General features: G+C 63.5%; 1 protein-coding gene and 1 long non-coding RNA gene across 2 annotated transcripts in view; one reads left to right on the top strand and one right to left on the bottom strand.

Moving 5' to 3' along the window:
- The window catches only part of LOC309623909, a 10,359-nt gene extending 5,899 nt beyond the window's left edge, over positions 1–4,460 (top strand). The window contains exon 2 of the long non-coding RNA XR_014241717.1: positions 1,745–4,460. This is a non-coding gene — a long non-coding RNA (uncharacterized lncRNA). The remainder of the gene's footprint in view (positions 1–1,744) is intronic.
- GNA11 (G protein subunit alpha 11) lies at positions 4,326–22,338 on the bottom strand. The gene is made up of 7 exons (XM_082381253.1): positions 22,152–22,338; positions 11,418–11,602; positions 8,992–9,146; positions 8,447–8,575; positions 5,706–5,835; positions 5,468–5,621; positions 4,326–4,763 (listed from the first exon to the last, which is right to left on the bottom strand). The coding sequence occupies exons 1-7, from the start codon at positions 22,285–22,287 to the stop codon at positions 4,573–4,575; spliced, it is 1,080 nt and encodes a 359-aa protein (XP_082237379.1). The 5' UTR covers positions 22,288–22,338; the 3' UTR covers positions 4,326–4,572.

Raw genomic sequence — 22,338 nt, 5'->3', positions numbered from 1 at the left:
CCACCAGGGCTGGCCCAAGGCTGGGGTACAAAGGTCCATCCCCTCCCTTTATTAACTGATGAATCACGGATTTGATTCCACTTCTGCGGGTATATCCAAACCGAAAGCAGGGTCTCCAGAGGGTCTTTCCCACCCAAGTTCACAGAAGCATGATTCACCGCAGCCAAAAGGAGGAAACACCCAGGATCCCCTCGCCGGCCACCTGGGCCGGCTTGGTGGGCGGGGGACTCGGGCTCGGAAGGTTTACTGTCTTGAAAGCCTCCTGGTTTTGTAACAAGGGCCCTGCGTTTTCACTTTGCACCGGGCCGCGGCTGGTACCCAGGCTCGGGGGCGCCGCCTACCGTCAGGGCAAGGGCCCGGCCGCTCTGTGCCTCGGTTTCCCTGTTGGAACCGGGATGCGGAGAGGACCTCCCGGGCGGATGCGTGTTCGCGCAGGCGGGCGCGGAAAGCAGGCGAGTGGCACCTGCCGGCCGCGGGGGACATGACGGCCAGGCGCGCCGGCAGCATCCGCGGGCTCCCTCCCTGCACCCACCTCCCAAATCCCACTCCCCTCCTCCGCCTCCACCTGGGACCGCCCCATCATCTCCCACCTGGTCCAGCTGAGTCCCCTCCATCCGGGTCCCTGGTTCCGCCCTCACCCCCACAGTCTGTCCTCCCGGAAGCGGCCACCAGAGGGCGCCTGTGAGCACCGAGTCAGGCCCTGTGCCTCCCCTGCCCACAGTCCTCCAGGGTCCCACCTTCCTGAGGGTAAAAGCCCAAGTCCTCCCCGCGGCCCACAAGGCTCTGCACGACCTGCCCCGTCCCCTCCCTGCCCTCCCCTCCTCCCTCTCTCTGCCTCACTCACTCTGCTCCAGACACACGGGCCTCCTTGCTGTTCCTCCAATGAACCAGGCCTGGTCCTGCCCCAGGGCCTTTGCATGAGCTCTGCCCGCCGCCTGGAAAGTCCCTCCCTCAGACCACAGCATTGCCCCTTCCCTTCACGTCTTCCAGCATCCTATTCATACGCCACCTTCTCCGAAAGGGCTTTCCTGAACAGCCTGCCTGAAATGGCCACTATCTCTGCCCATGCCTCTTCCCTGCTGTTTTTCTTCATAGACTGAGTCATGGTGATAAGTGCTGTCTCCCTGTATATGCAGTGCCTAGGACAGTGCCTGGCACACACGGGGCCTTCAGGGCATTTCCATCCCGCTGATGAATGAGTAAATAAAACTGGAGTGGGGGCTTCCCTGGTGGCGCAGTGGTTGAGAATCTGCCTGCCAATGCAGGGGACACGGGTTCGAGCCCTGGTCTGGGAAAATCCCACATGCCACGCAGCAACTAGGCCCGTGCACCACAACTACTGAGCCTGCGCGTCTGGAGCCTGTGCTCCGCAACAAGAGAGGCCGCGATAGTGAGAGGCCTGCGCACGGCGATAAAGAGTGGCCCCCGCTTGCCGCAACTAGAGAAAGCCCTCGCACAGAAACGAAGACCCAGCACGGCCAACAATAAAATAAATAAATAAAATTAAAAACATGGAGTTATTTAAAAAAAAAAACAAAAACTGGAGGGGGATATGGAGAAAAGCGACCCTGGCGTACAGCTGGCGGGAACGAGAAATGGGGCAGCCGCCGTGGAAACAGCCTGGCGGTTCCTCAAATGGTTTAACGTAGAATCGCCATTTGACCCAGAATTCCACTTCTGGGTTTATAGCCAGTAGAATGGAAAGCAGAGTCTCAAAGAGATACTTGCACACCTGTGTTCACAGCAGCATGATTCACGACAGCAAAAAAGGGGAAACAACCCAAGTGACCATCAATGGATGGATAAACAAAGGTGGTCCATCCACGCAGTGGAATGATTCAGCCTTAAAAAGGAAAGAGATCCTGGCACCTGCTACACCATGGATGTACCTGAAGGACGTGATGCTCAGTGAGAGAAGCCAGACACAGAAGGACAAATACTGTGTGATTCCACTCGCATGGAGTCCCTGGAGGAGTGAAATCCTTAGAAAATAGGATGGTGGGGGCCAGGGGCCAGGGGCTGGGGGAGAGGGTGGGGAGTTATTGATTAATGGGTACGGAGTTTCTGTTTGAGGTGATGAAAAGGTTTTGGAGACAATTACTGCTGATGGTTGCACAACATTGCGAATGAAACTAATGTCACCGAACTGTATATTTAAAAATGGTGAAGCTGGTAAGTTGTATGTGTATTTACCACAACGTAAAAAATATTTTAAGGAAAAAAAGACTGAGAACATCTTGGTTTGCAGAAAGAAATGGGGCCGGGGGAGGGGCGCGTCTTCCCAAGAGGATCTGCGACAGTGAGTGGCCAGCTGGGTCCAGAACCCGGGCTCCGCCCCATCTCTGCCCCCTGCCCCCCACGAGGAGGAGTTCCTCTTGCAGGATGCTCCAGCCCACAGCGCGGCACATCGACCTGAAGTCAGTGGCCCTGGGGCCGCGGTCCCAGCTCAGGGCAGGAGGTACACCCCGGGTGGCCGAGCTGTGGCTCCCGTGAGCTCAGACCCCATCCTGAAGGTGCCAGGGCCCCGCAGGCCACACAGGAGTCAGGTGACACCCCGGGGGCCTCAGGGCCCCTCTGCTGCCCCCCGCCCCCAGCCAGTAACAGGAAATAAGCCGCAGGGGGCCGAGTGTTTAGGAACAAAATTTATTCCAATTTAAAACAGAATTCATTTCAGGAGAAAGGTATGAAAAGTCTATTTCCATCACGTATCTCTGGATTAAGGGGTCAGGGCCCCGACACGCTGCCTGAACATGGACAGCTCCGGCCACAGGAGACTGGCACTGAGCCGACGGCGCCCGCCCCTCAGCCCGCACGGACAATACATGCATTTCAAATGACAAAAGGTTTAAAAACAGCATTTTTATATAATATTCTTTTTTAAATAGATTAAGGTTTAAATTGTCTGAAATCAGGACTGTTTAATATACAAGTACAAGCGGGCGAGGTCACCCCCGCCGGCCGGCACGGCCCCTCACGTCACTGGGGCGTTGGCACTCGGAGGGCAGTTCTGCTGGGTGATGTGACATAGCGGTGGGGGGAGGCTGGCACTCGGGCAAGCGCCTTGGAGGCGAGCGGGCCAGGCAGGGAGGTTGGGCACGGCAGCCGGGCTTGCCCCGGGATCTTGGCACGCCGGCCCCTCCGGAAGTTAACACTCTAGATGCGCCACCCCACCGCCTCCCTCTCGAAGGCCTGCCCCGGCTCCCTGTGCGTTGTGGGCCCCCGGGAGCCCACCGCCAGCGGCACCACCGCCCCTGGCCGCACGTCAGGGCTATGGCACAAACCCCCGCAAGTGGACCCACGGCACCAGAGAGGGCCCTTCGGGTGGAGATGCCCGAGGAGAACACGCTGAGAAGCCTGCCCCCCGCCCTGGGCCCTGCGTATCAGCCTCAGGAGGGAGGTGGGAGGCGGACGGACGGGGAAAAGGCTGGTGTGGGGCTGGTCTGACGTGTACGCCGTTTCTCTGCATGCCCTGGTCAAGGGCCGCCCTGAGCGCTCACTCGCAGGGCCCAGGTGCGCGGGGCAGGTACGGGGCGCCACCGGCAGGCCACTCCCATCACGTTGGTGCAAGAAACCAACCACACAAAACCAACCACTGCAGTGCTCGGCCCACGCCACGTGAGACAGCCACTCCCTCCCCCCCCAGAAACCGGCCCTCAGGCCCTCGGGGAGGTCCCCTCAGTGCGTGGCCGTGGCCAGGCTGAGGGCCCACCTCCAGCTGCCACGAGCCCCGACGGCTCGGCTCTGGGCAGAGTGCAGGGCGGTGGGCACCTCCCAGCCACCCATGGCCCCGCCAGGGCGACCCTCCCTCCCTCTCTGCCTCTCGGGGACAGCCCTGAGAAAATTCTGAAAGAAGTCCCTACCCCACCCTCACTGTTTCCAAATTGGGTACAAAATGGAACAAAACAAACAGTGGCTCCCAGTCCAAGTGGGCCTCCTCGGGGTTGGGGGCCGGGCCCAGAACCCAGGAACGCTCCCGGCGGGAGCCCCAGAGAACCCCGACGCCCCGGCCCCCCACGGCAGGCAGGGCTGTGAGACAGGGCCCCGGGGGCTGCGTTTTGTTTCCTCAAAAAAAAAGAAAAAATGGTTAGGCACTTCCCAGGGCGGGCAGCGGGGGGCGCCACCCACCCCCACGTCTTGGAGTCCGGGGCAGAAACCCGGCAACAGTGGTGAGGGCGTCAATAACTTAAACAAGGAAGAAAGAGAAGTCCCAGCCTCTGCATCTCCACGCCTTCCGAGATCAGAAGAAACCAGGCCAACAGCCGTCCCCGGAGGCCGTGTCCCGCGCCGCTGGGGGCCAGGTCTCCTCTCTGCCCGTCTTCTGTGGGTTCTCTTTTTTTTCTTTTTCCTTTTTTTTTTTTTTTTTTTTTTAGAAAAAAGCAAGCCACGCGTCAAGGCCAGAAAAAGGCGGCCTCTGCCACTGACAAAGATGAGAAGGTGCACGAGGTGTGTAGGAAGAAAGATGTACATCCCCTGATAACTGTGAAATAAAAACCATTTGTTTAAAAATATGAAAAACCCCCGACTCCTGGGGCAGACTGGCGACCAGCAGGCGCCTGGCAGGGGTCCGCGCGGTCACACCAGGTTGTACTCCTTCAGGTTGAGCTGCAGGATGGTGTCCTTGACAGCGGCGAAGACAAAGCGGATGTTCTCCGTGTCGGTGGCGCACGTGAAGTGGGAATAGATGATCTTGTCGCTGTCGGGGTTCAGGTCCACGAACATCTTCAGGATGAACTCCCGGGCGGCCTGCGCGTCCCGCTGCGGGCCTGGCGGGGGCGGGGGCGGGATGAGCGGAAGGAGCCGCGCAGCCCCCTCGCCCAGCAGCCCCTCACTCGGGCCCACCTGCCAGGCAGACCCGCCTCCCACCTCCCTCCACGCCCCTGGCTCCCGCCTCCCCCCCCCCCGCCCCCGACTCAGGCGCGTGTCCACAGCCCTGCTGCCCCCTGGCAGCCAGCCTCCTGCTCTGGCCCGCCACCCACCCCCACCCCACGCCGGGTCTCCCGGCTCCTCGGGCAGCACCTCCGGGAGATGCCGGGGAGGGAGTGACGGAGCCCAGACTGCCCCCCAGGAGCGCCCCCGGGGGTTCTCCACGTGTGGGGGTGGGGACGGCAGGAGGAACTGGGGCTGAGCCGGAGGGGCAGGAGGGGTCCGGCTCACCCCGTGTCCCCCGCGCCTCGCTCCTCCCCGTGCCCGGGCCCTGGGCGGGTGGGGACAGGCTGCCGGGCGGTGACCGCAGGGTGCCCCCTCCCACAGACGACGCTCCCCCGGGGGACACGAAGCTCTCCCCACCATCCAGGGCCCTGCGAGGCGCCCGCCAAGCTCCGGCCACACTAACTGCGCCGCGGCCTCCGTGCGGTCTGGGAAACACCGTCCTCATGTCACTCCCAAGTTGCCAACTAGGCCACCGAGGCCCAGAGAGGGTGAGGGAGGCACTGGCGGCGCCCGAGACAGGCCGGTAGGGCGGGCTCACCGTCGAACTCGGGGAAGTAGTCCACCAGGTGGGAATGGAGGATCTTGTCCTCCAGCAGGTCCTTCTTGTTGAGGAAGAGGATGACGGACGAGTTCTGGAACCAGGGGTAGGTGACGATGGTCCGGAACAGCGCTTTGCTCTCCTCCATGCGGTTCTGCGCGGCAGGCAGTAGGTTGGCGGCAGGTTCCCCAAAAGGGCCTGTGGGCAACCCCCTCCCTGGGCCCAGCGAGGGCCTCACCTCGTTGTCCGACTCCACCAGCACTTGGTCGTACTCGCTGAGGGCCACGAGGAACATGATGGACGTCACGTTCTCAAAGCAGTGGATCCACTTCCTCCGCTCGGACCTCTGGCCCCCCACGTCCACCATCCTGCAGGGCGGGGTGCACGGGCTCAGCGCGGGGCTGCAGATGACACTGCCCACCCCCAGCACAGCCGCCTCTGCCAGAGCCACAGCGACCCCTAAGGCATCAGAGCCACGAGGGCACCCTCAGTCACCTGTCAGAGCCAGCAAAGCCACAGTACCATTAAGCCAGGAGAATACAGCACAAGCAGGGGAGGGGGGGACCCCCGAAACAGCCAGGCGTCGGCTTGCCGAGGGAGGGGCCCTGGCCTACAGGGGGCGCCGTGGAGCGTGTGAGGCACAGACCCCGGTGGGGCTGAGCCGGGCGACCTCGGATGTCCCACGTCTGGAAACCTGTCTCCCCTTGTTGGACACCACACGGCATCACCTATGAATCGCTGGAACCCACCCCAGCCACGGCGAGAGCAGGCTGCTTGTCCAGCGGGAGATGTCGGCACACAGATGCTGACACCAGGCGGGGCGGGGGGGCGGGGACACGCTAGGGACGGCGCCCTGAGCATCACGACTGGTGACAGGTCCCCGCTTTCTACTTGTGAGTTTCTTAAGTGTCCTATGACGAGGAAGCCCTCTACTTTTGAAGGCGACGGCGAGAAAGAGCAGCAGCCTGAGAAGGCAGGGTCCCCAGGCCAGGCCCGCCCACAGCTGCTGGACACTCAGGCAGCAGAGGCCAATCCGCCTGGCGGGGGTTTCGCAGAGGAGGTTCTAGCAAGCACAGGCGGATGGCGGACGGGTCAGGGTGACCGAGGGGACGGGAGGGGGGTGAGTGGACACCAGGCCCACGCGGGCCGCCGCAGCCAGTGTGGGGAGCGCCATCGGGCCGACGGCGTCAGGGGCCACAGCCTTTCTGGAGCTGAGTCTCCCCAGTACAGCCGGGTGGGAACCTGGGCCCCCGGGGTGGGGGTAGGGGGGTCAAGTCTCTGCAGGAGGTCCCGTGTGGGACCAGGCTCGGGCCTCACACATCAGGCCAATCGCACTGTCACCGGTGCTGTGTGAGCTCCGATCAAGATGGGGGCACAAGCTCCGTGCCCGAGCCCCCGGCCTGCCCTCTGTAAGCCCTCGACCAGACAAGGGGGGAGGTGGGCGAGGGGTGGGCTGGCCGAGGGACAGTGGTGGCAGAGGTGCAGGGCCACTCTGCAGTTCAGACAGCAGCAGAGCGCACACACAGGCTTGGGGGAGGGGCGGGAAGGGAAGGGGAGAGGCATTCTGGACAGAGGGCACAGCAGCTGCGGAGGCCAAGGTAAGACCGTGTGAGGGGACCCCGGGACGTGGGGTTGGGAGGAAGGCCAGTGATAGCCCCGGCCTGTGCCCCACAGGCCTCTGAGGTCCCGGACCCCATCGAGAATCTGACCAAAAAAGAAGGAAACCAAAATGCTGAACTCTCACCAGAAAATGTACCATCAGGCAGGCATGTGCGGTGTGATGCCTACAACTCCTGAGGGTCCAAGGGCACCCCGGGGTCTCTGACAGGTGAGAAAGGATGGGGGGCCAGCTGGGGGCACCCAGACTCTCTCCCTCTCCTAGAAGCTTCTGCCTGAGAAGTGCGGGTCCCCGGGGACAGAGGTGGGTCTCGGGTCTCGGGCCAGAGGGCACCTCAAGGCAAACCCAACAGACTCCCTGAACGCCCCCGGGGCTGGCACTTCAAGGCAACAGGGCAGGACCTCCACCAGCAGCGCTGCCTCTGGGGCCCCTGGGGTGGGCTCGCCCAGCAGAAGGGACCCCATGCAGTGGCGGGGAGGGAAGGCTCGCAGCCAGAGGAGGAAACCCACCCTGGAGCCTGGGCCTCAGAGCCCTGGGCGAACCGTGTCCCCCAAAGTCAGTCCCCGTGGAACCTGGGGACGCAGCCTGATCTGGAAGCGGGGTCACTGCAGATGGCACTAGTTAAGACAGGGTCACTCCAGAGCAGGAGCCCTGAATCCAGTGACCGGTGGTGTCACCATAAGAAGGAAACATGGGCACAGACCCAGGGAGGGGCTGTGTGATGACGGACGCAGAGATGGAGCAAGGCTTTCAAAAGCCAAGGGATGCCGCGGGCTGCAAGCACCGCCAGAGCTGGGAGGGACGGGACAGCTTCCCCTCACGCCCTCAGGAGGACCCAGACCTGCCGATACCTTGACCTCGGAGCTAGGAGAAGATACATTTCTGTGATTTTAGGCTGCCCATCTGTGGTCATTTGTTACGGCTGCCCTGGGAGACACATTTGGCCTTGCCACCTGGCAGCTCTGGACAAGCTGTGACCTCGCGGGGTGGCGGGGCCCATCCTCGGGGACGGCCCTGAGTCCACTCTGGCCGCATGGCCTTCGGAACTGGGCTGCAGAGGGGCCTGGAGCCACCTTCCCCTGGGGCCCTCAGGCTCCTCCACCGTCCGCCCGGAGCACCCCTGCTCTGGCCTGGGCTCCAGACCACCCACCCGCCCACCCGCAAGCACCAGCACCCTCCCCCCATCTGGGGCCCATGCGGAGCCCGCACGAGGAGGCCGTCGCCCCCGGGCCGCCTCCATTCAGCCCCACCAGCGCCACCGGGGCCTGACTCACTCGGAAACCTGGTGACAGCCACGGACAAGGACCCTCTCTCGCTGCCCCACACCGGGGGCTTGGGGCCGGGGCCGGGGGCACAGGTACCTGAAGATGATGTTCTCCAGGTCGAAGGGGTACTCGATGATGCCAGTGGTGGGCACGCGCACTCGCAGCACGTCCTGCTGGGTGGGCAGGTAGCCCGAGGTGGCGATGCGGTCCACATCAGTCAGGTAGCTGCAACACAGCAGGCAGGACCGCTCAAGCCAGCCCACGAGGGGCCTCCCGGCCATCCCAGGTCTCCTGAGCGCTGGGAGGGGCCCAAGCAGCCCAAGTACTTGGGACGAGAACGGACAGGGACGAAATGAGGCCGCAGGGAACACCTGGGACAGAACCCCACCCCAGCTCTGAGGGACGGCTGTCCAGGGATGGGGATGGCGCCGGGGTTCCGAAGAGAGGCTGTGGGCTGGAGGGGTGGCTTTTCACAACCAAACCTGTCACTTTGGAATAGTTTTAGAGACACAGAAAAGGGGCAGAGAGACAACAGAAAATCCCCGCAGACACCCGCCTCCCTGTAGGGAAATCGCCCCGTCACGGCTAACGAGGCGCCGTGCAGACCCTCCTCCGCCCAGGCCCGGCCCGGCCCCACTCACTACTTGGCGGAGTCCGAGAGCTGGTACTCCCGCCGGCGGTCGTAGCACTCCTGGATGCCGGGGTCGTTCCACAGGGTCTTGATGGCACTCACGTACCGGTGCTCGAAGGTGGTCACCTTCTCCACGTCCACCTCCCGGATCAGGAGCGCGTTGGCCTGCGGGGGGAGGGGCAGGCCCGGGGACGCTCAGCGACAGCACCTGGCAACCGACTCGGAACCACTGACTCCCGTTTCCCATGAACACGCGTCAGAACGACGCAAGGGCGACCAGCAGCGATCGCCCCCCAGTGCCAGGCCCCCAAAGGAAAATGCAGATGGAGGCAGCTCCCGGGAGCAGGGCCCACCCGGCCGCCAGGCACCTTGGACAGAGGACAGAGGAACAAACACCACCGGCTGCCCCCATGTTCCCATGCTGCAGGTGAGGAAACCGAGGCAAAGAGAGCCGCTGTGACCTAAGAAGAACCTGCCCCCCGATTCCAAGCACACAGCTCCTGAAACCCTCGGGATCTCTGAAGGCATAGGTCCTCTCGTGTGCAGCCTGGGATGGGGTCTAGGGACCAGAGCAACCCACCAGGAAGGGGAGGCTGAGCTAATCACAACAGTCCAGTGGTCCAATGACTCACGCCCCTGGGACGGAGCCTCCACACAGACCCTGGACCACAGGGCTCGGAGACCCACTGCTAAAGAGCCTCGCTGAGACACACCACCCCAGAGATCCACACACGCGCACACACACACCTACACACCTACACACACACACACAACGCCGGGGGCAGAAGGCTCCCAGGAGACCCCTGTCTCTCCTCCAGCCTGCTCCACATGCCTGCACTCGGGATGGTCCCACCCACACGGCTGAGGGACTGGGGAGGGGACACAGCTGGGCAGAACCCCAAACAAGGAACGCGGGGGCCCCAGCCCAGGCTCTGGAACCCACCGGTCGCCTCCCAGGGATGCTCTCCCGCCCCAGCCCCCGCACAACCGCGTCCTTCAGCCCCGCCTCACCCTCCCGGCCTCCCAATCCGGGCCTGGAGAAGCAGACACCAGCCCCAGAAAACCCCCCTGACTGCGGATGCATGTAGGCCAGGGACCAGATGTCTGTTTCTACGGCCACGCTGTCCCTGCTGCTGCAGCAAAAGCCACCACGGATGACGTGTAAGCGAGTGGGCGTGGCCTGTGCCAGCAAAGCTGCACCTACAGAGACAGGCCTTAGTCTGCCAATCCCTGTTCCAGATGCCTCTGGACTTCCACGGTTAAAGTGGGGCCTGGCCTCTGAGGGGCCTCGGCTGCGAGCAATCCTATGAACCAGAGGGTGAGAGGCGCTCCAGCAGGCCCTACATGCTCAGCCCCACAGCCAGGCTGGCCGGGCCCCAGACACAGTGCTGGGCCCCGTAGGGTCCCTGATGACCCGTGAACCGGGCATCAAGGCAGGAAGACGCCAATATCAGAAATCTGGTTGACTGCCCTTCTTAAGCCTCAAAGTAAACAGATTAATTTAAACCCCATTGGACATACATGGTCCAATACATGGTGCCACGTGCCAGCCCAGGCAAACTGCTGGAGTTGAAAGAGAAGTCCCCGAAAACAGATCCACAAAAGCAAAGCCAAGGGAAGCCGCCGGAGAGAGCCCCCTGGTGCACGGCCAGGGCAACGCCGCTCGGACAGCAGGCAGGCAGCCCCTCTGGAAGGCAGATCGAGAGTTACCCTGGACCTCGCACCTCCACTGCTGGGGACGCACCCGGGAGAAACCAGGACAGGCGTGCAAACAAAAACCTGCACACGAATGTTCCAGCAGCATGTCCGCGAGAGCCAGAAGAGTGGAAACAACCATGTGTCCCTCGATGGATGATGGACAATGGACAATGTGCCCCTCCACACACTGAACGTCACTCAGCCACAAAGAGGAGAGAAGCCCTGACACTCGCTGCAACGTGGACAGACCCTGAGACCACGATGCTCAGTGAGAGAAGCCAGACACAGAAGGACACACAGGGTGTGATTCCACTGATGGGAAACGTCCAGAACAGGCAGATCCACAGACACAGAGAGTGGATTCCTGGTTGTCAGGGGCTGGGGTAGGGGTAGGGGAGGTGACTGCCAGTGGGGATGGGGTTTCTTTCTGGAGTGATGAGAATGTTATGGAATTAGAGGCAATGGTTGCACAACTCTGTGAATATGTTAAAAATGAGTGAATTGCATACTTTAAATGGGGAACTTGGTATGTAAATTTTCTCAATAAAGCTGTTACTGAAGAAAATAAGAGAACGTGCCACCACCCGGGGTCACAGAGGGCCTGATACAGTGCGTGCAGTGCCTGGTAGGACGCTGGCCCTCAGAGGGGGCCAGGACCCACTCCGCCAACTGCAGGACGGGGCTGCGAACAGCTGCCAGACGCCCGGCCGTGCCCGGCGCTCCCACCCGGGGCCTCACCTTGTTCTGCTCGTACTTGTAGAGGATCTTCAGGGTCTCCATGGCCCGGATCATGGCCTGCATGGCGGTGAAGATGTTCTGGTACACCAGCTTCGTGAAGCCCCGCTTGTCCTCCTCCGAGTAGCCCGCCCCGTGGATGATGCGCATCTGCTTGATGAACGTGCTTTTCCCGCTCTCGCCCGTGCCTGCAAATGGCCCAGTGAGACCCAGCGGGACCGGACCCACGACCCGAGCCGTGGGCTCACCGCGCCCTGCACACGAGAAGCCCCGCCCACGCGGAGTCCCGCCCACGAGGCTCGAGGTGGGGATGCGCCTGGCCAGCCGCTGCTGCCCGGACAACAGGGCGGGCCGCGTCCTCCCACGCACACCCTGTCTACAGGGGGAGCCGAGGCTCGGAGGAGGTCGGGACAACAACGTGGGCAGGTACGGGAGGGGAGCAGCCGCGGCACCGGCAGCAACTCGGGTCTGAATTCAGCTCTGGCCGCAGCCGAGGAACTGGAGGCCAGGAGCAGTGAAGTATCTCCCCCAGATGCCGCCACCCCCTTAACTGGTCACGTGACGAGCTCCCTTGTCCCACACGCCCTCGTGTGACAACGTCCTGCCGACCCCCGGCTTCCGATCAGAACAGCTTTCCTTCAGGGCACGAATTTGGCATCTGCGTCGAGGCCATGCTGGGCCTTCGTAGGGCACCGGGCCGTGCCCCCCACGGTCCCCAGCAGCCCCTGAACCTGTAACTCACCCAACCTCACGCCACCCCGAGACCGAGCGTGACCCTGGCGCTTGAACAGCCCCAAGGCCCACGTCCTTGTCAGCCCAGAGGCCCGGCGGGCGCCCGGGGCCCCTCCCCTCTCTGTCCCAAAGCCCTCCAGGTGTCGGGTGTCAAGGCCCCACCTCAGAGAAGGGCACACGGAGGCTCTGTCTCTGGGATCAAGGGATCAGAGCAGAAACCCCTGAACGGGGCCACGTGGCCGCCGCGTCCTCCTACGGCGCTAAGCTGCGCCGTGTGCCGGCCGGCCAGCCCCACCCGGCACCAGCGCTGTGGCGGGAGGGAGGGCTCCTCTCCTGCTCCAGCCTCGCACCGCCCTGTCACCCTCTAAGCGGCAAACCCGTCTCCCCACTTTTGTTCACCTCCACACGCAGGGACTGCAATTTAGTGGCTTTAATGTGCCCACGAATCTCTGGGATGTTTTCCACGCAGAGGGGGAGCCTGACCCCTCCTGGAGGGCGGGCTGGACTCAGTGCCTCCCTTCCAACCAAAAGAATCTGACCAAGGATGGCCTGTCACATCCAAGATGAGTCACGGGGCTCCCCATCCTCTCTAGGACTTTCACGGGGGCCGGGAGGCAGCGCCATGCATGAGGGCCCATGTGGACAGGAGCCACGTGAGGGGCCGCCCTGGAAGCGGCTTCTCCGGCCCAGTCGGGCCTTCAGATAAGGCAGCCCCGGCTAACACGTGCTCTACAACCTCCTAAGGGACCCCGACCCAGAACCCCCAAGACTCCTGACCCTCAGAATCTGCCTGTGTGTTATTTTCAGCTACTAAGTTACAGGGTGGTTTTATTGCACAGCAGGAGAGAACTTCTACAGCCTACGGATGCACGGCCTCAAACCCCTACTTGATAACCAACACAGGTCCCCACTCACCCATGCACTGAAGCCCCCAGGCCCCCTTGTGGGGACTCAGAACCCCCCAGACTCGCCCCAGCCTGCCTGTCAAGGCTCATCCTCCCCACCCTGTCTCGGAGTCACCTGCGTCCCCCACCCGAACGAAGGGGCCTGAGCTGCGTCCTGCCCTGCAGGCCGTCCGGCTCACAGCCACCGGTGCCGTGGGCGCAGGGCAGGCAGCCCCCCTCTGCACTGGGACCCATCACCGCTGCCTTTCGGGGGGTCTCTCTCAGGCATCTGCTGCCCGCCTCCTTGCCCGGGAGCTCCCAGAGAAGACATGGGTTCCGAGCGGCCTGCAGTGACCACACCATCCTGCAGCAGGAGGCCCTCCGCCCGCGTCTGAGTAACTGACCACGGGTGCCCGAGCCCACCTGGGGAGACAGAGCAGGGACCTCACTGCAGCTGCCCCTTTCTAGGACCTCCATCAAGGCCCTGGGTCCTTTCACGAATAAAAGAATACGACTCTGGTTCTGTCACCGAGTGGTAACTACCCCGATGCCACCTCCCATCCCACCACTGCCACAACATCAACCAGAGGCCAGGCGCCCACTCCCACCAAGGCCCCACCCCAGCTCTGAGGCAGGAGGGGCGAGGACCCCATGTGACCCCACACCTCCCTGAGGGGTCCATGCACTCCTCCCTCGTTGCAGGGGGCGGGGTGGGGGAGGGGAGGTGACACACAGGAATGCCATGCCCTGCGCGGTTTCCTCTGGACCAGGGTCCCCGCAGCACTGCTGACACTGGGGCCGTCCCGGGCACTGTGGGGTGTTGAGCAGCACCCCTGGCCCCGCCCCCTCGATGCCAGGATCCCCTCAGTGTGACACACAGACATCCCCAGACATTGCCCGGTGTCCTCTGGGGGCAGGACCACCCAGGTGAGAACCCCTGTCTTTGACACTATGCTACTGTAAAAAGATACGTGCCCTGCTGGTGTTTGGAAGGGCCTCTCACCGGAAACATCAGACCAGTGGCCACTAAAGCCCGACCCCCTGCAGCCACAGGTCAGCTGAGGTGGAGACGGGCAGCCACTCAGGCCCCGGGGCGCTGCCCCTCGTGTCCACCCCCCTGAACTGCAGGACCGGCAAGCGAGCTGCACAAGCGCAAGGGCGCGGGGAGACCCAGAGAGAGCCTGCTGACTTCAGACCACAGCCAGCGTCTCCAAAACGGGTGCGAAAAGGACAGGCAGCCCCCCCAGAGCTCCCCAGAGGCAGCGCAGGGCACCGAGGGTCTCACACACGTGCACGCGCCCATGCCAACAGCCAGGGGACAGCGGGTGTTCGCGGAGGAGCCGTGATCGCCGGCCAGAGAGTGGCCGAGGGACAACGGGGGACGCCCCGGTGCCCAACACAGACGATGCAGCTGGGACACGCCCCGAAAACCAAGAAATGGAAGACGGACCCCTCAGAAGCCGGAAATGCAACTGGCCCTGGAGACGTCGGGGGTCCTGGACGAGGCGCGTGGCCCGAACCCCGCCGGGGGCAGAGGAGCCGCTGCGAAGACAGCACCGTGATCAAGTCCAGGAGCAAAAGGCACCAGTGAGGTGACGGGGCGGTGACGGGCCTCACGGGCAATCGTGTCACAAGCCACGTGTCAAGTCCTCACGTGCACCTCTGAAACCACACAACACGCATGGCACTTAACGTCTCAATAAAGCTGGGGGAGAACGCGGCAAAAGGGACACCCTGGGGACAGTGCGGCCCAGGAGGTGGGACGGTCAGTGACCCTGCCCGGGCCATGCCGCCTTGCCAGGAAGGACAGAGAAAGGAGGGTGTGGAGGTGGCGGCTACAGAGGCCAGGCCCCCAGAGGAAAGCCCCACCAAGCCGCATGTCGAGGGTGGCGTGTCACCTGTGCTCAAGGCCAACAGCGACTGAGTGACAGGTGCCAGTCCCCGCAGGCGCCTCCCAGCAGAGCTGTGGGTGGAAGGCCGGAGCCGCGGGCCCTGGGCTCTGGAACCGGCAGGCCCAGCTGGCCGGAGCTCGGCCACCACTGGCCAGGGAGGGAGGGAGGAAAAGCTCCAGGGGACGCAGAGCCGCCACAGTGACCTCTCCAGGTGCCCACCCCCTGGCCCAACTCAGCCCACATGCTGCCGGCACCCAGTGCCGGGAGCTGGGACCCGGGCCCCCCAACACGCCCAAGCCAACAGCCACCTGCTCAGAGAAGTCTCGCGGTGCGAGGCCCACCTGGACCTCACGACCAGGCCCATCTGCTGTGGCCGCCGCCCAGGGGTCCCTGGCAGCTCCAGCTCATCCTGCCCGGCCCTCGGTCAGTTCTCCCTGAAGATCCGGTCACAGGGACTTCCCTGGTGGAAGACTCCGCGCTCCCAATGCAGGGGGCCCAGGTTCGATCCCTGGTCAGGGAACTAGATCCCACATGCATGCCGCAACTAAGAGTTCACATGTCACAACCAAGGGTTCGCATGCCACAACCAAGAGTTCGCATGCCGCAACTAAGAGTTCGCGTGCCACAACTAAGGAGCCCGGGAGCCGCAACTAAGGAGCCCACATGCTGCAACTAAGGAGCCCGCAAGCTGCAACTGAGACCCAGCGCAACCAAATAAATATTTATTAAAAAAAAACCTTCAACAGCTGCCCACCAGGGAGAAGAGCAAGGCCCCCCTCAAGCAAGACCGTGCGAGACCCCGTGACGGGCCTCATTCTAGCCACGCACCTGCACAGGTGCAGAGGGCACCTACCGCCACACCCCCTCCCAGCGAGGATGCCGAGTGGCCCCAGGTCCTGGCTGCACTCAGACCCCGGGCTCGTGTCTGTGGGTCCCCTGGCCCCCGCTGTCCCCCACAACGCGACAAGCCCAACCTCGCACGAGGACAGCCATGGCACTGCGGCCCGGGGCCGGCGCGCCACACCACTGTTCACGTCGCCCACGCATCGGGCCCTTCCCCTCCCGAACGCCACCCCAACTCCCTGCACAGAAACGCAAACTCACGTTTTCCAGGAAGGGCCCCAGCGCCCCCCGCACCCCACCTGCTCCTGGCCTGCTGCTCTCGTCTGTCCCTGCTGGGAGCCAGCTCCCCGAGGGCGGGGCTCTGCCAGCAGCCTCACACCCAGCCCCAGCACAGGCCCGGCCCACAGAAGGCAACGCACACATTTTTCCCGAATGAACCAAATGAACTCGTCCCCAATCCACAGTCCCGGTTCTGTCACGTGTCCCCCTCGGGTCCTCTGCATCCCCTGTCCTAACTCCAAGAACGGGGGCCCCTGGGGGCACGACCCAGGTGAGGGGTCCTGCCCCTGGGGGCCTGGCAGGGGCCAGACAGCACAGCGGGGCCAGGAGCCTGCAGGACAATCTCTGGGCATGCTCAGTGGCATCACCAGCCGCCCAACCGAGACTAACTGGAGAAGAGGAAGGAGAAGAGCAGCCCCATCCCTGCGACAGAGGGAGAAAGCTGCCGTCTCACCTGCACGGTCGGCCAAGATCTAGGACCGCAGACCGGGAGGAATTAAGTCTGAGCCCGGGCAGCCACTCCTCAAATGTGGGAGAGAAGAGGGGCAGGGAAAGGGCCTGGAGGGCAGGAAGGATGGTGCTGGTCCGACATCATCCCAGTGGGACTCAAGGTGTGCAGCATCCGTGACCCCCGGGGCAAGTGGCCGCGATCTAGCAAGAGAACACTAGCGTCAGAAGCTGAGGTTCAGGGCTGCCACCCGGCCATCCCTAATTCTAGAATGTGGACAGTGAAGCCAGGAACCCCAGGACCACAGGAGGCCCAGGCGAGAGCACTGCCGGGGATCTGGGCTCCTGGAAACAGCCCGGAAATCCAACTCAGCCCCGAGCTGTGTCAACAGGTCCAAGATCAAAGAGGCATGGCGACCTTCTGCTGGGGGACAGAGAAAGTGCAAACCCCTCATGCAGCCAAGGAAGGCAACTGCACGCTCCCCTAACCCCCGCTCATCCATTCATTCAGTGGTACCTCTATCACCCTACCTCCTGCTGGACAAGTAAAGGAGCTGAGGCACAGAGAGGTCAAGCAGCTTCGCTGAGGTCACACAGCCAGTAACTGTCAGACCTCAACAGGCTCAGGTCTTCGGGCTTCACGTCTGTCCGTCTCTCCGTGGTCCACAGTCACCGCCACCCAGGGAAGTGAGCGAATGTGAGAGCACGGGGGGAGCTCTCCTGGGCCAGCCACGGGCCTTTTAGAGATATTGCAGCAGCGGGCGGCAGCCTGGACAGGGGCCAGGAGGGAGGACAACAGGGCGGACCTCGGGACTCATCCCTTCATCTGACCTCCACACCATGGCCGCTAAGTCAGCAGGTCCAGCGTCCCCTGCCCAGGTGACTCCAGGCGCAGACACTGGTCCCCCGTGCCGGGTCCTAGTGCAGCCCCCCCTGAAGCCTGACGCTCAGGAGTCGGGGAGACGGGTATGAGCCCCAGTCCCGCCCAGCCCTGCCGTGCAGCCCAGCTGCCCGGCCTGGGGGACGGGAAAGCCCCCACCCACTTGTCGAGGCTCAGCAGAGAGGACCAATGGGGCAGAGACGGGGCGACCCGCCTCTGTGGGGGGGGTCTGACCTTCCAGCTCTGGGCCAACCGAGGTCCGTAAGCAAACCTTGGCAGGCGCTGGGATCAGATCAGGGAACGAGAGGCTCAGCCCTGAGGGCCAAGCTCTGGACACCCCACCGCAAGACCAGGGAGGTCCCCGCTTGGCCGCAGAGGGACTGCCAGCCAGCGCGATACCGTAAATAAAGACAAGGGCACAGACGGCGCTCCCCAGTTTGACATGCGTCGCCCCCACTGACCCTCCCACAGTCCGGGAGTTGGGGGACGCTCTCCTTCCACAGCAGGGAAACCCGAGGCTCAGGACGCACGGGGACCAAAACCCCACCACGCTCTCCAGCTCGGTCCTGGCGGGACCCACCTCCCAGTGCTGCCCGGGCAGCCTGTCAACCCGGGTAAAGCCCCCCGTAGGGAGAGCAGTGACCACAGGAGGGCACAGTGCCTCGCAGGCGTCGCGGCCTTCCCCCCAACAGCGCTGCAGGCAGGGAGCCGAGGTTGCGCTCGCTCTGGAGCGCCCCCAAGCCCACTCACGAGGCCTCGGGAGGGTGGCAGCTGCAAGCTGTGCCCCTAAGTCCCTGCCTGTCCACGCGTCACAGCAGAGGGCTACCGGCAGTGGCAACGGGCCCCGGAGCAGGGAGCCTCACATCCAGGCGGGATGTGAGGATGTCCTAAGTCGGGGCGCCCGGTCACCCCCATTCCACCTGCTTGAGAGAACTGCATTCAGTTAGCCAATCAAAGCCACTCAGCAAACATCTCAGGCCCGCAGGGCTCTGTGCTGGGCCATGGGGTGGCAGGGCCTGGCCTGGAGGGGGGATGTGGTGGGGAAAACGAGGGGGAGACACCTTGGTAGTGACCGGCCAGGTGCCCCACGCCCGGGCTGAGGGCAGAGACTGCGGCCACCCGGGAGCAGGGGGCCGGGGCGCATTGGCACAAACTCCCCAGCCAGCAAGCCTGCGGCCTGGGGCCCGGTTCTGAGAGCAGCTGGAGGTCCACCAAAAAATAACCCCGCACGCGGGTGCCCCCGAAGCCCGTGCAGATGCCCCAATCCCGTCCACGGACACTGGGCTGACAGGCCCCGCGGCTACTGTCCTGATGGGAGAGGAGCGCCCTATGGGGACCAGAGATGGCCGTTCCCCCTGAGTGCGGCCCAGCTCCGCACACCCGGCCTGGCCCGGCCCAGACCAGACCCGCCCACCCAGGGCTGGACTTTGCCCCCAAGGCCCTCCGAGGCAGAGGGGGGACAAACGGGCTCCCGTCCCTCCTGCCAGGGGTCCCCACTCAGCTCCTTCTGCAGCCGCTCCAAACTCCCAGCCCAGGAGCAGCAGTGACTGCGACCTGTTCTCGGGCCGCAGGGTGAAGGGCTCCACCACAAAAATCAGAAAGCGAAACCTTTTGTGGTTAAACATCCAAGGCTCTCAGGCAGCGACCAGCGCAGCTCAGCCGAGGCCGGGAAGCATCTGTGCACACGGAGTCCGGAGCCCAGGGACACGCCTGGCGAGGCCGTGCTCGGGCCCAAGGGGAGGGCGATTCCCACTGGCCTGGCGCACAGGACACCAAGGGAGAGGGGCTCTGAGAGCAAGCCTGGGCTCCTGCACCTCCAGGGATGGCGCCCACCCTTTCAAAGGCACAAAATTTCATCTAACTTTTAAGCCCATAAGATTCATCCTGGGGTGGGCCGCTAGGGGTGGCCCGGGGGCCCCAGGCGCTTCCAGCTCTCGGGGTCTGAGGGGAACAGGCAGGGCCACTGCCAGGAGCCACGGCCACGTTCCACTCTCGCCTCCAAGCAGGGCAGGCGCACCCTTCCCGCAGGGGCCACCACACCCCAGGCCGGATTCCGGCCCTTTCCACCGCCCTCGGGGCCGCAGCAGGCAGGACAGGAAGCCTGCGGAACTGACCGCCCTGCTTTATTTAGAAATCCCGGAGCCGCTCGGCTCCCGGAACGGCGCTTCCTGCTGTAGGCCTCGGTTCTCAAGGGGAAACCTGTCCTAAGGAACGGACGAGGGGCCTCCTCGGTGGTTCTCCGCTGAGTGGCAGAAACGCAGGGGCAGGGGACTGCACCTGCACCCAGGAGGGATCACGGGAGGCAGAAGCCGGCGGGCCTGCCCGGGACCCCCACAGGCGCTCCTAACTGAGCCTGGGGGTCCTCTTCCGTAAAGTGGGGACCCCAGTGTATCCCCTGCAGGGACGCTCACTACCCCCATTCCCCACCACAGACGACTGTCAACGAGGACGTGGCCTGGAGTAACAGGACCAACAAAACCGAACACACCTATCACACATGTTTGTAGATGTGTTGCGTGTTGACGGCACACACATATGTGGCTTTGGACCGTAGTAACAAAAGCATTCACCTTTTAAGCACACACAAAACATCTGACAAAACAACCTAACACTGATCACATACCGGCTCTGCAACATGCATTTTACACTGTGTACTGACAAGGGGCAAGGGTGATTCTGATAACACAAACGGAGGTGATTCTGCCCCCGGGGGACACTGGGCCACGCCTGGGGATGTCTGTGCTTCTCATGACTGGGGGTGCACCCGGCATGGAGTGGGTGGGGCAGGGATGTTGCTCGGCACCCCCCGGCCCCCAGCACGTCCCCTGGACCTCGGCCTGGCATTCATAGCCGCCCTCCTGGTGTCATAAACCTTCACCTTGGACCCACAAGCTCTCGTCTTCCTATCTGCCCCCATGCCTAGGACTTAACAGCTTCCCAGGGGGGTGCAGACTCCCTGTCCTGCAAGCCGGCAGGGGGAGGGGTGGGACCTCAGACCCAGGTGCTCCTGCAGCCAACAGCCAGCACCCATGGCTGAGCGCTGGACACATCCAGATCCCCTGCAAGGCTCCTCAGCCCCGGCCCAAGGAGACCAGAGACACACAACAAGGCTGCAGGAGCACAGGCCACCGACCTGTACCCCTGAACCCCACGTCAATCTGGAGCCTGGGTGCGCACAGGGCAGGTAGCAGGGGCGTGCAGAGGTTCATGCAGCCCCCAGCCCCCAGGCAAGGCCGACTGTCTGGTAACATTAACATGCTGGTAACTTCTCAACCCCCCTCTGAAAATAAAGTCTACCTCTGTTGGCGAAAGACAGCCAGGGCCATGCTGTCCTCCCAGGTGCCACTGGGACCCCACTGCAAGTTTCCTCCAAACTTTACCGTTACTCTCTGCCTGCCTTTTCTGCAAAGATGGCCCGTTTTATAGCCTTTAGGTAAAGTGGAATGTTTGGAAAAAAAACAGGGAAGGTATTTTAATCAAAGGGAGGACCCAGAGGGTCCCCACAGGTGGGAGAAGCGAGGCAGTCCCTCCAAGACCCATGGCCTCCAGCGACTCGCTGCCTCCGACCCTGCACCGTCCTGCAGGACCCCAGATGGCAGACCCCTCCTCCACCGGGGGCCCATCACAGCAGCATTTCCAACCTTCCCCGCAGTGCAGGAATGCAGCAGAGCTCCGGAGAAGGCAGGGCAAGGGCTTCGCTTGTGTAAACGACCTTCTTGCCTTTGACTGCAGAGGTAAGTCCTCCAACAGCCCTTATTTAGGGTGACAACAGCTTGCCGACTGCTGGGCCGACTGGCTCCGTGCAACAGGTGCGCAGTGGGGGAAACGGAGACTTGGACAGGAATCCTCTCCAGGAAGGGGAAGAGGACCCGGGAGACCCGGCTCCCGCTAGGACGTAAGGAGAGGGGCCGCACAGAGACGGTTGCTCCGTCAAGGCTCCACCCGCCCCGGCCCCAAGAAGAGAGGAAAGGCTGTCTTCTTCCCCACGGACTGCACTCCACTGGGGAGGGACATGGGTTTTCCAACTGGCCTCAGGGAACGGGGGCTGGAGGGGGACAGGCCCAGCCTGCAGGGAACAGGGCTCCACCTGGTGGGAAAAGTAGAGAAGGGATGCCAGAAGGCAAGGGGCGCGTCTTGTGGATTACATCGCAAAGGTCTGGCCCTGAATGGATGCTGGGGGCAGCGAGGGGGCACACCTGTTGGTGTGTGTGTTGGGGGCAGGGATGGAGGGCCAGCCCTGTGCAGGGAGGAGGCTTGTCTCCTGAGAAGGGGCAGAGGGCAGACCCTCGAGGGTTCTGGGGGCCCGAACGGGACAGCAGAAGCAGAAGCTGGCCCTGCAGGGATCAGGGGCTGGGCAGCAGAGGCACGGAGTGATCCCAAAGGGTCCTGGGGACCCCGCCTGGACAGCAGAGACAGGGGCTGATCCTGAAGGAAACTGGGGCCTGATCTGGACAGTTGAGGCAGGCACTGACCCTGCAGGGGCTGGTGACCTGCCACAGCCAGCACAGGCGCGGGCAGATCCCGAGGGTCTGGGGCGCTGATGTGGACAGCAGAGGCAGGGCCTGGCCCCTCTGATGTCAGGGACTCAACCTAGACAGCACAGGCTGCAGAGATCGGGTGGCCCAGAGGTGGACAGCACAGGTAGGCAAGGGCTGACCCCGCGGGTGTCGAGCCCGCTCTGGACAGCACGCAGGGCCATGGCCAGCACGCAGGGCCGCCCCGCCCGCCCGCCCGGCACGCGCACCGCCGGCCCGAACCCCGCAGGCCCGACCCCACTCACCGAGCAGCAGTAGCTTGAGCTCGCGCCGGGCGTCGCGCTTGTCCCGCCGCAGCTGTTTCTCGATCTCGGCGTTGATCCGCTTGGACTCCTTCACCTCATCGCTCAGGCAACACGCCATCATGGACTCCAGAGTCATCGTCCCGGCCCCGGCCCCGGCCCCGGCCGCCCGCCGGCCGCCCCCGCCGCC

This window comes from Balaenoptera borealis (genome assembly GCF_965194805.1).
Source record: "Balaenoptera borealis genome assembly, chromosome: 2".
In the NCBI taxonomy this organism is placed as follows: Eukaryota; Metazoa; Chordata; class Mammalia; order Artiodactyla; family Balaenopteridae; genus Balaenoptera; species Balaenoptera borealis.
Note: the sequence above shows the minus strand (reverse complement) of the source record. Positions and strands in the feature narration are given on the sequence as shown.

What these genes read in the sequence shown, in the direction of transcription:
- GNA11 (XM_082381253.1), bottom strand. Translation starts at nt 22,287, where the DNA reads ATGACTCTGGAGTCCATGATGGCGTGTTGCCTGAGCGATGAGGTGAAG. An exon ending in CTCTCGGACTCCGCCAAGTA is followed by an intron (nt 8,576 to 8,991) that starts GTGAGTGGGGCC and finishes GCTGTGTTGCAG; the next exon opens with CTACCTGACTGATGTGGACC. An exon ending in TGGTGGAGTCGGACAACGAG is followed by an intron (nt 5,622 to 5,705) that starts GTGAGGCCCTCG and finishes CCTGCCGCGCAG; the next exon opens with AACCGCATGGAGGAGAGCAA.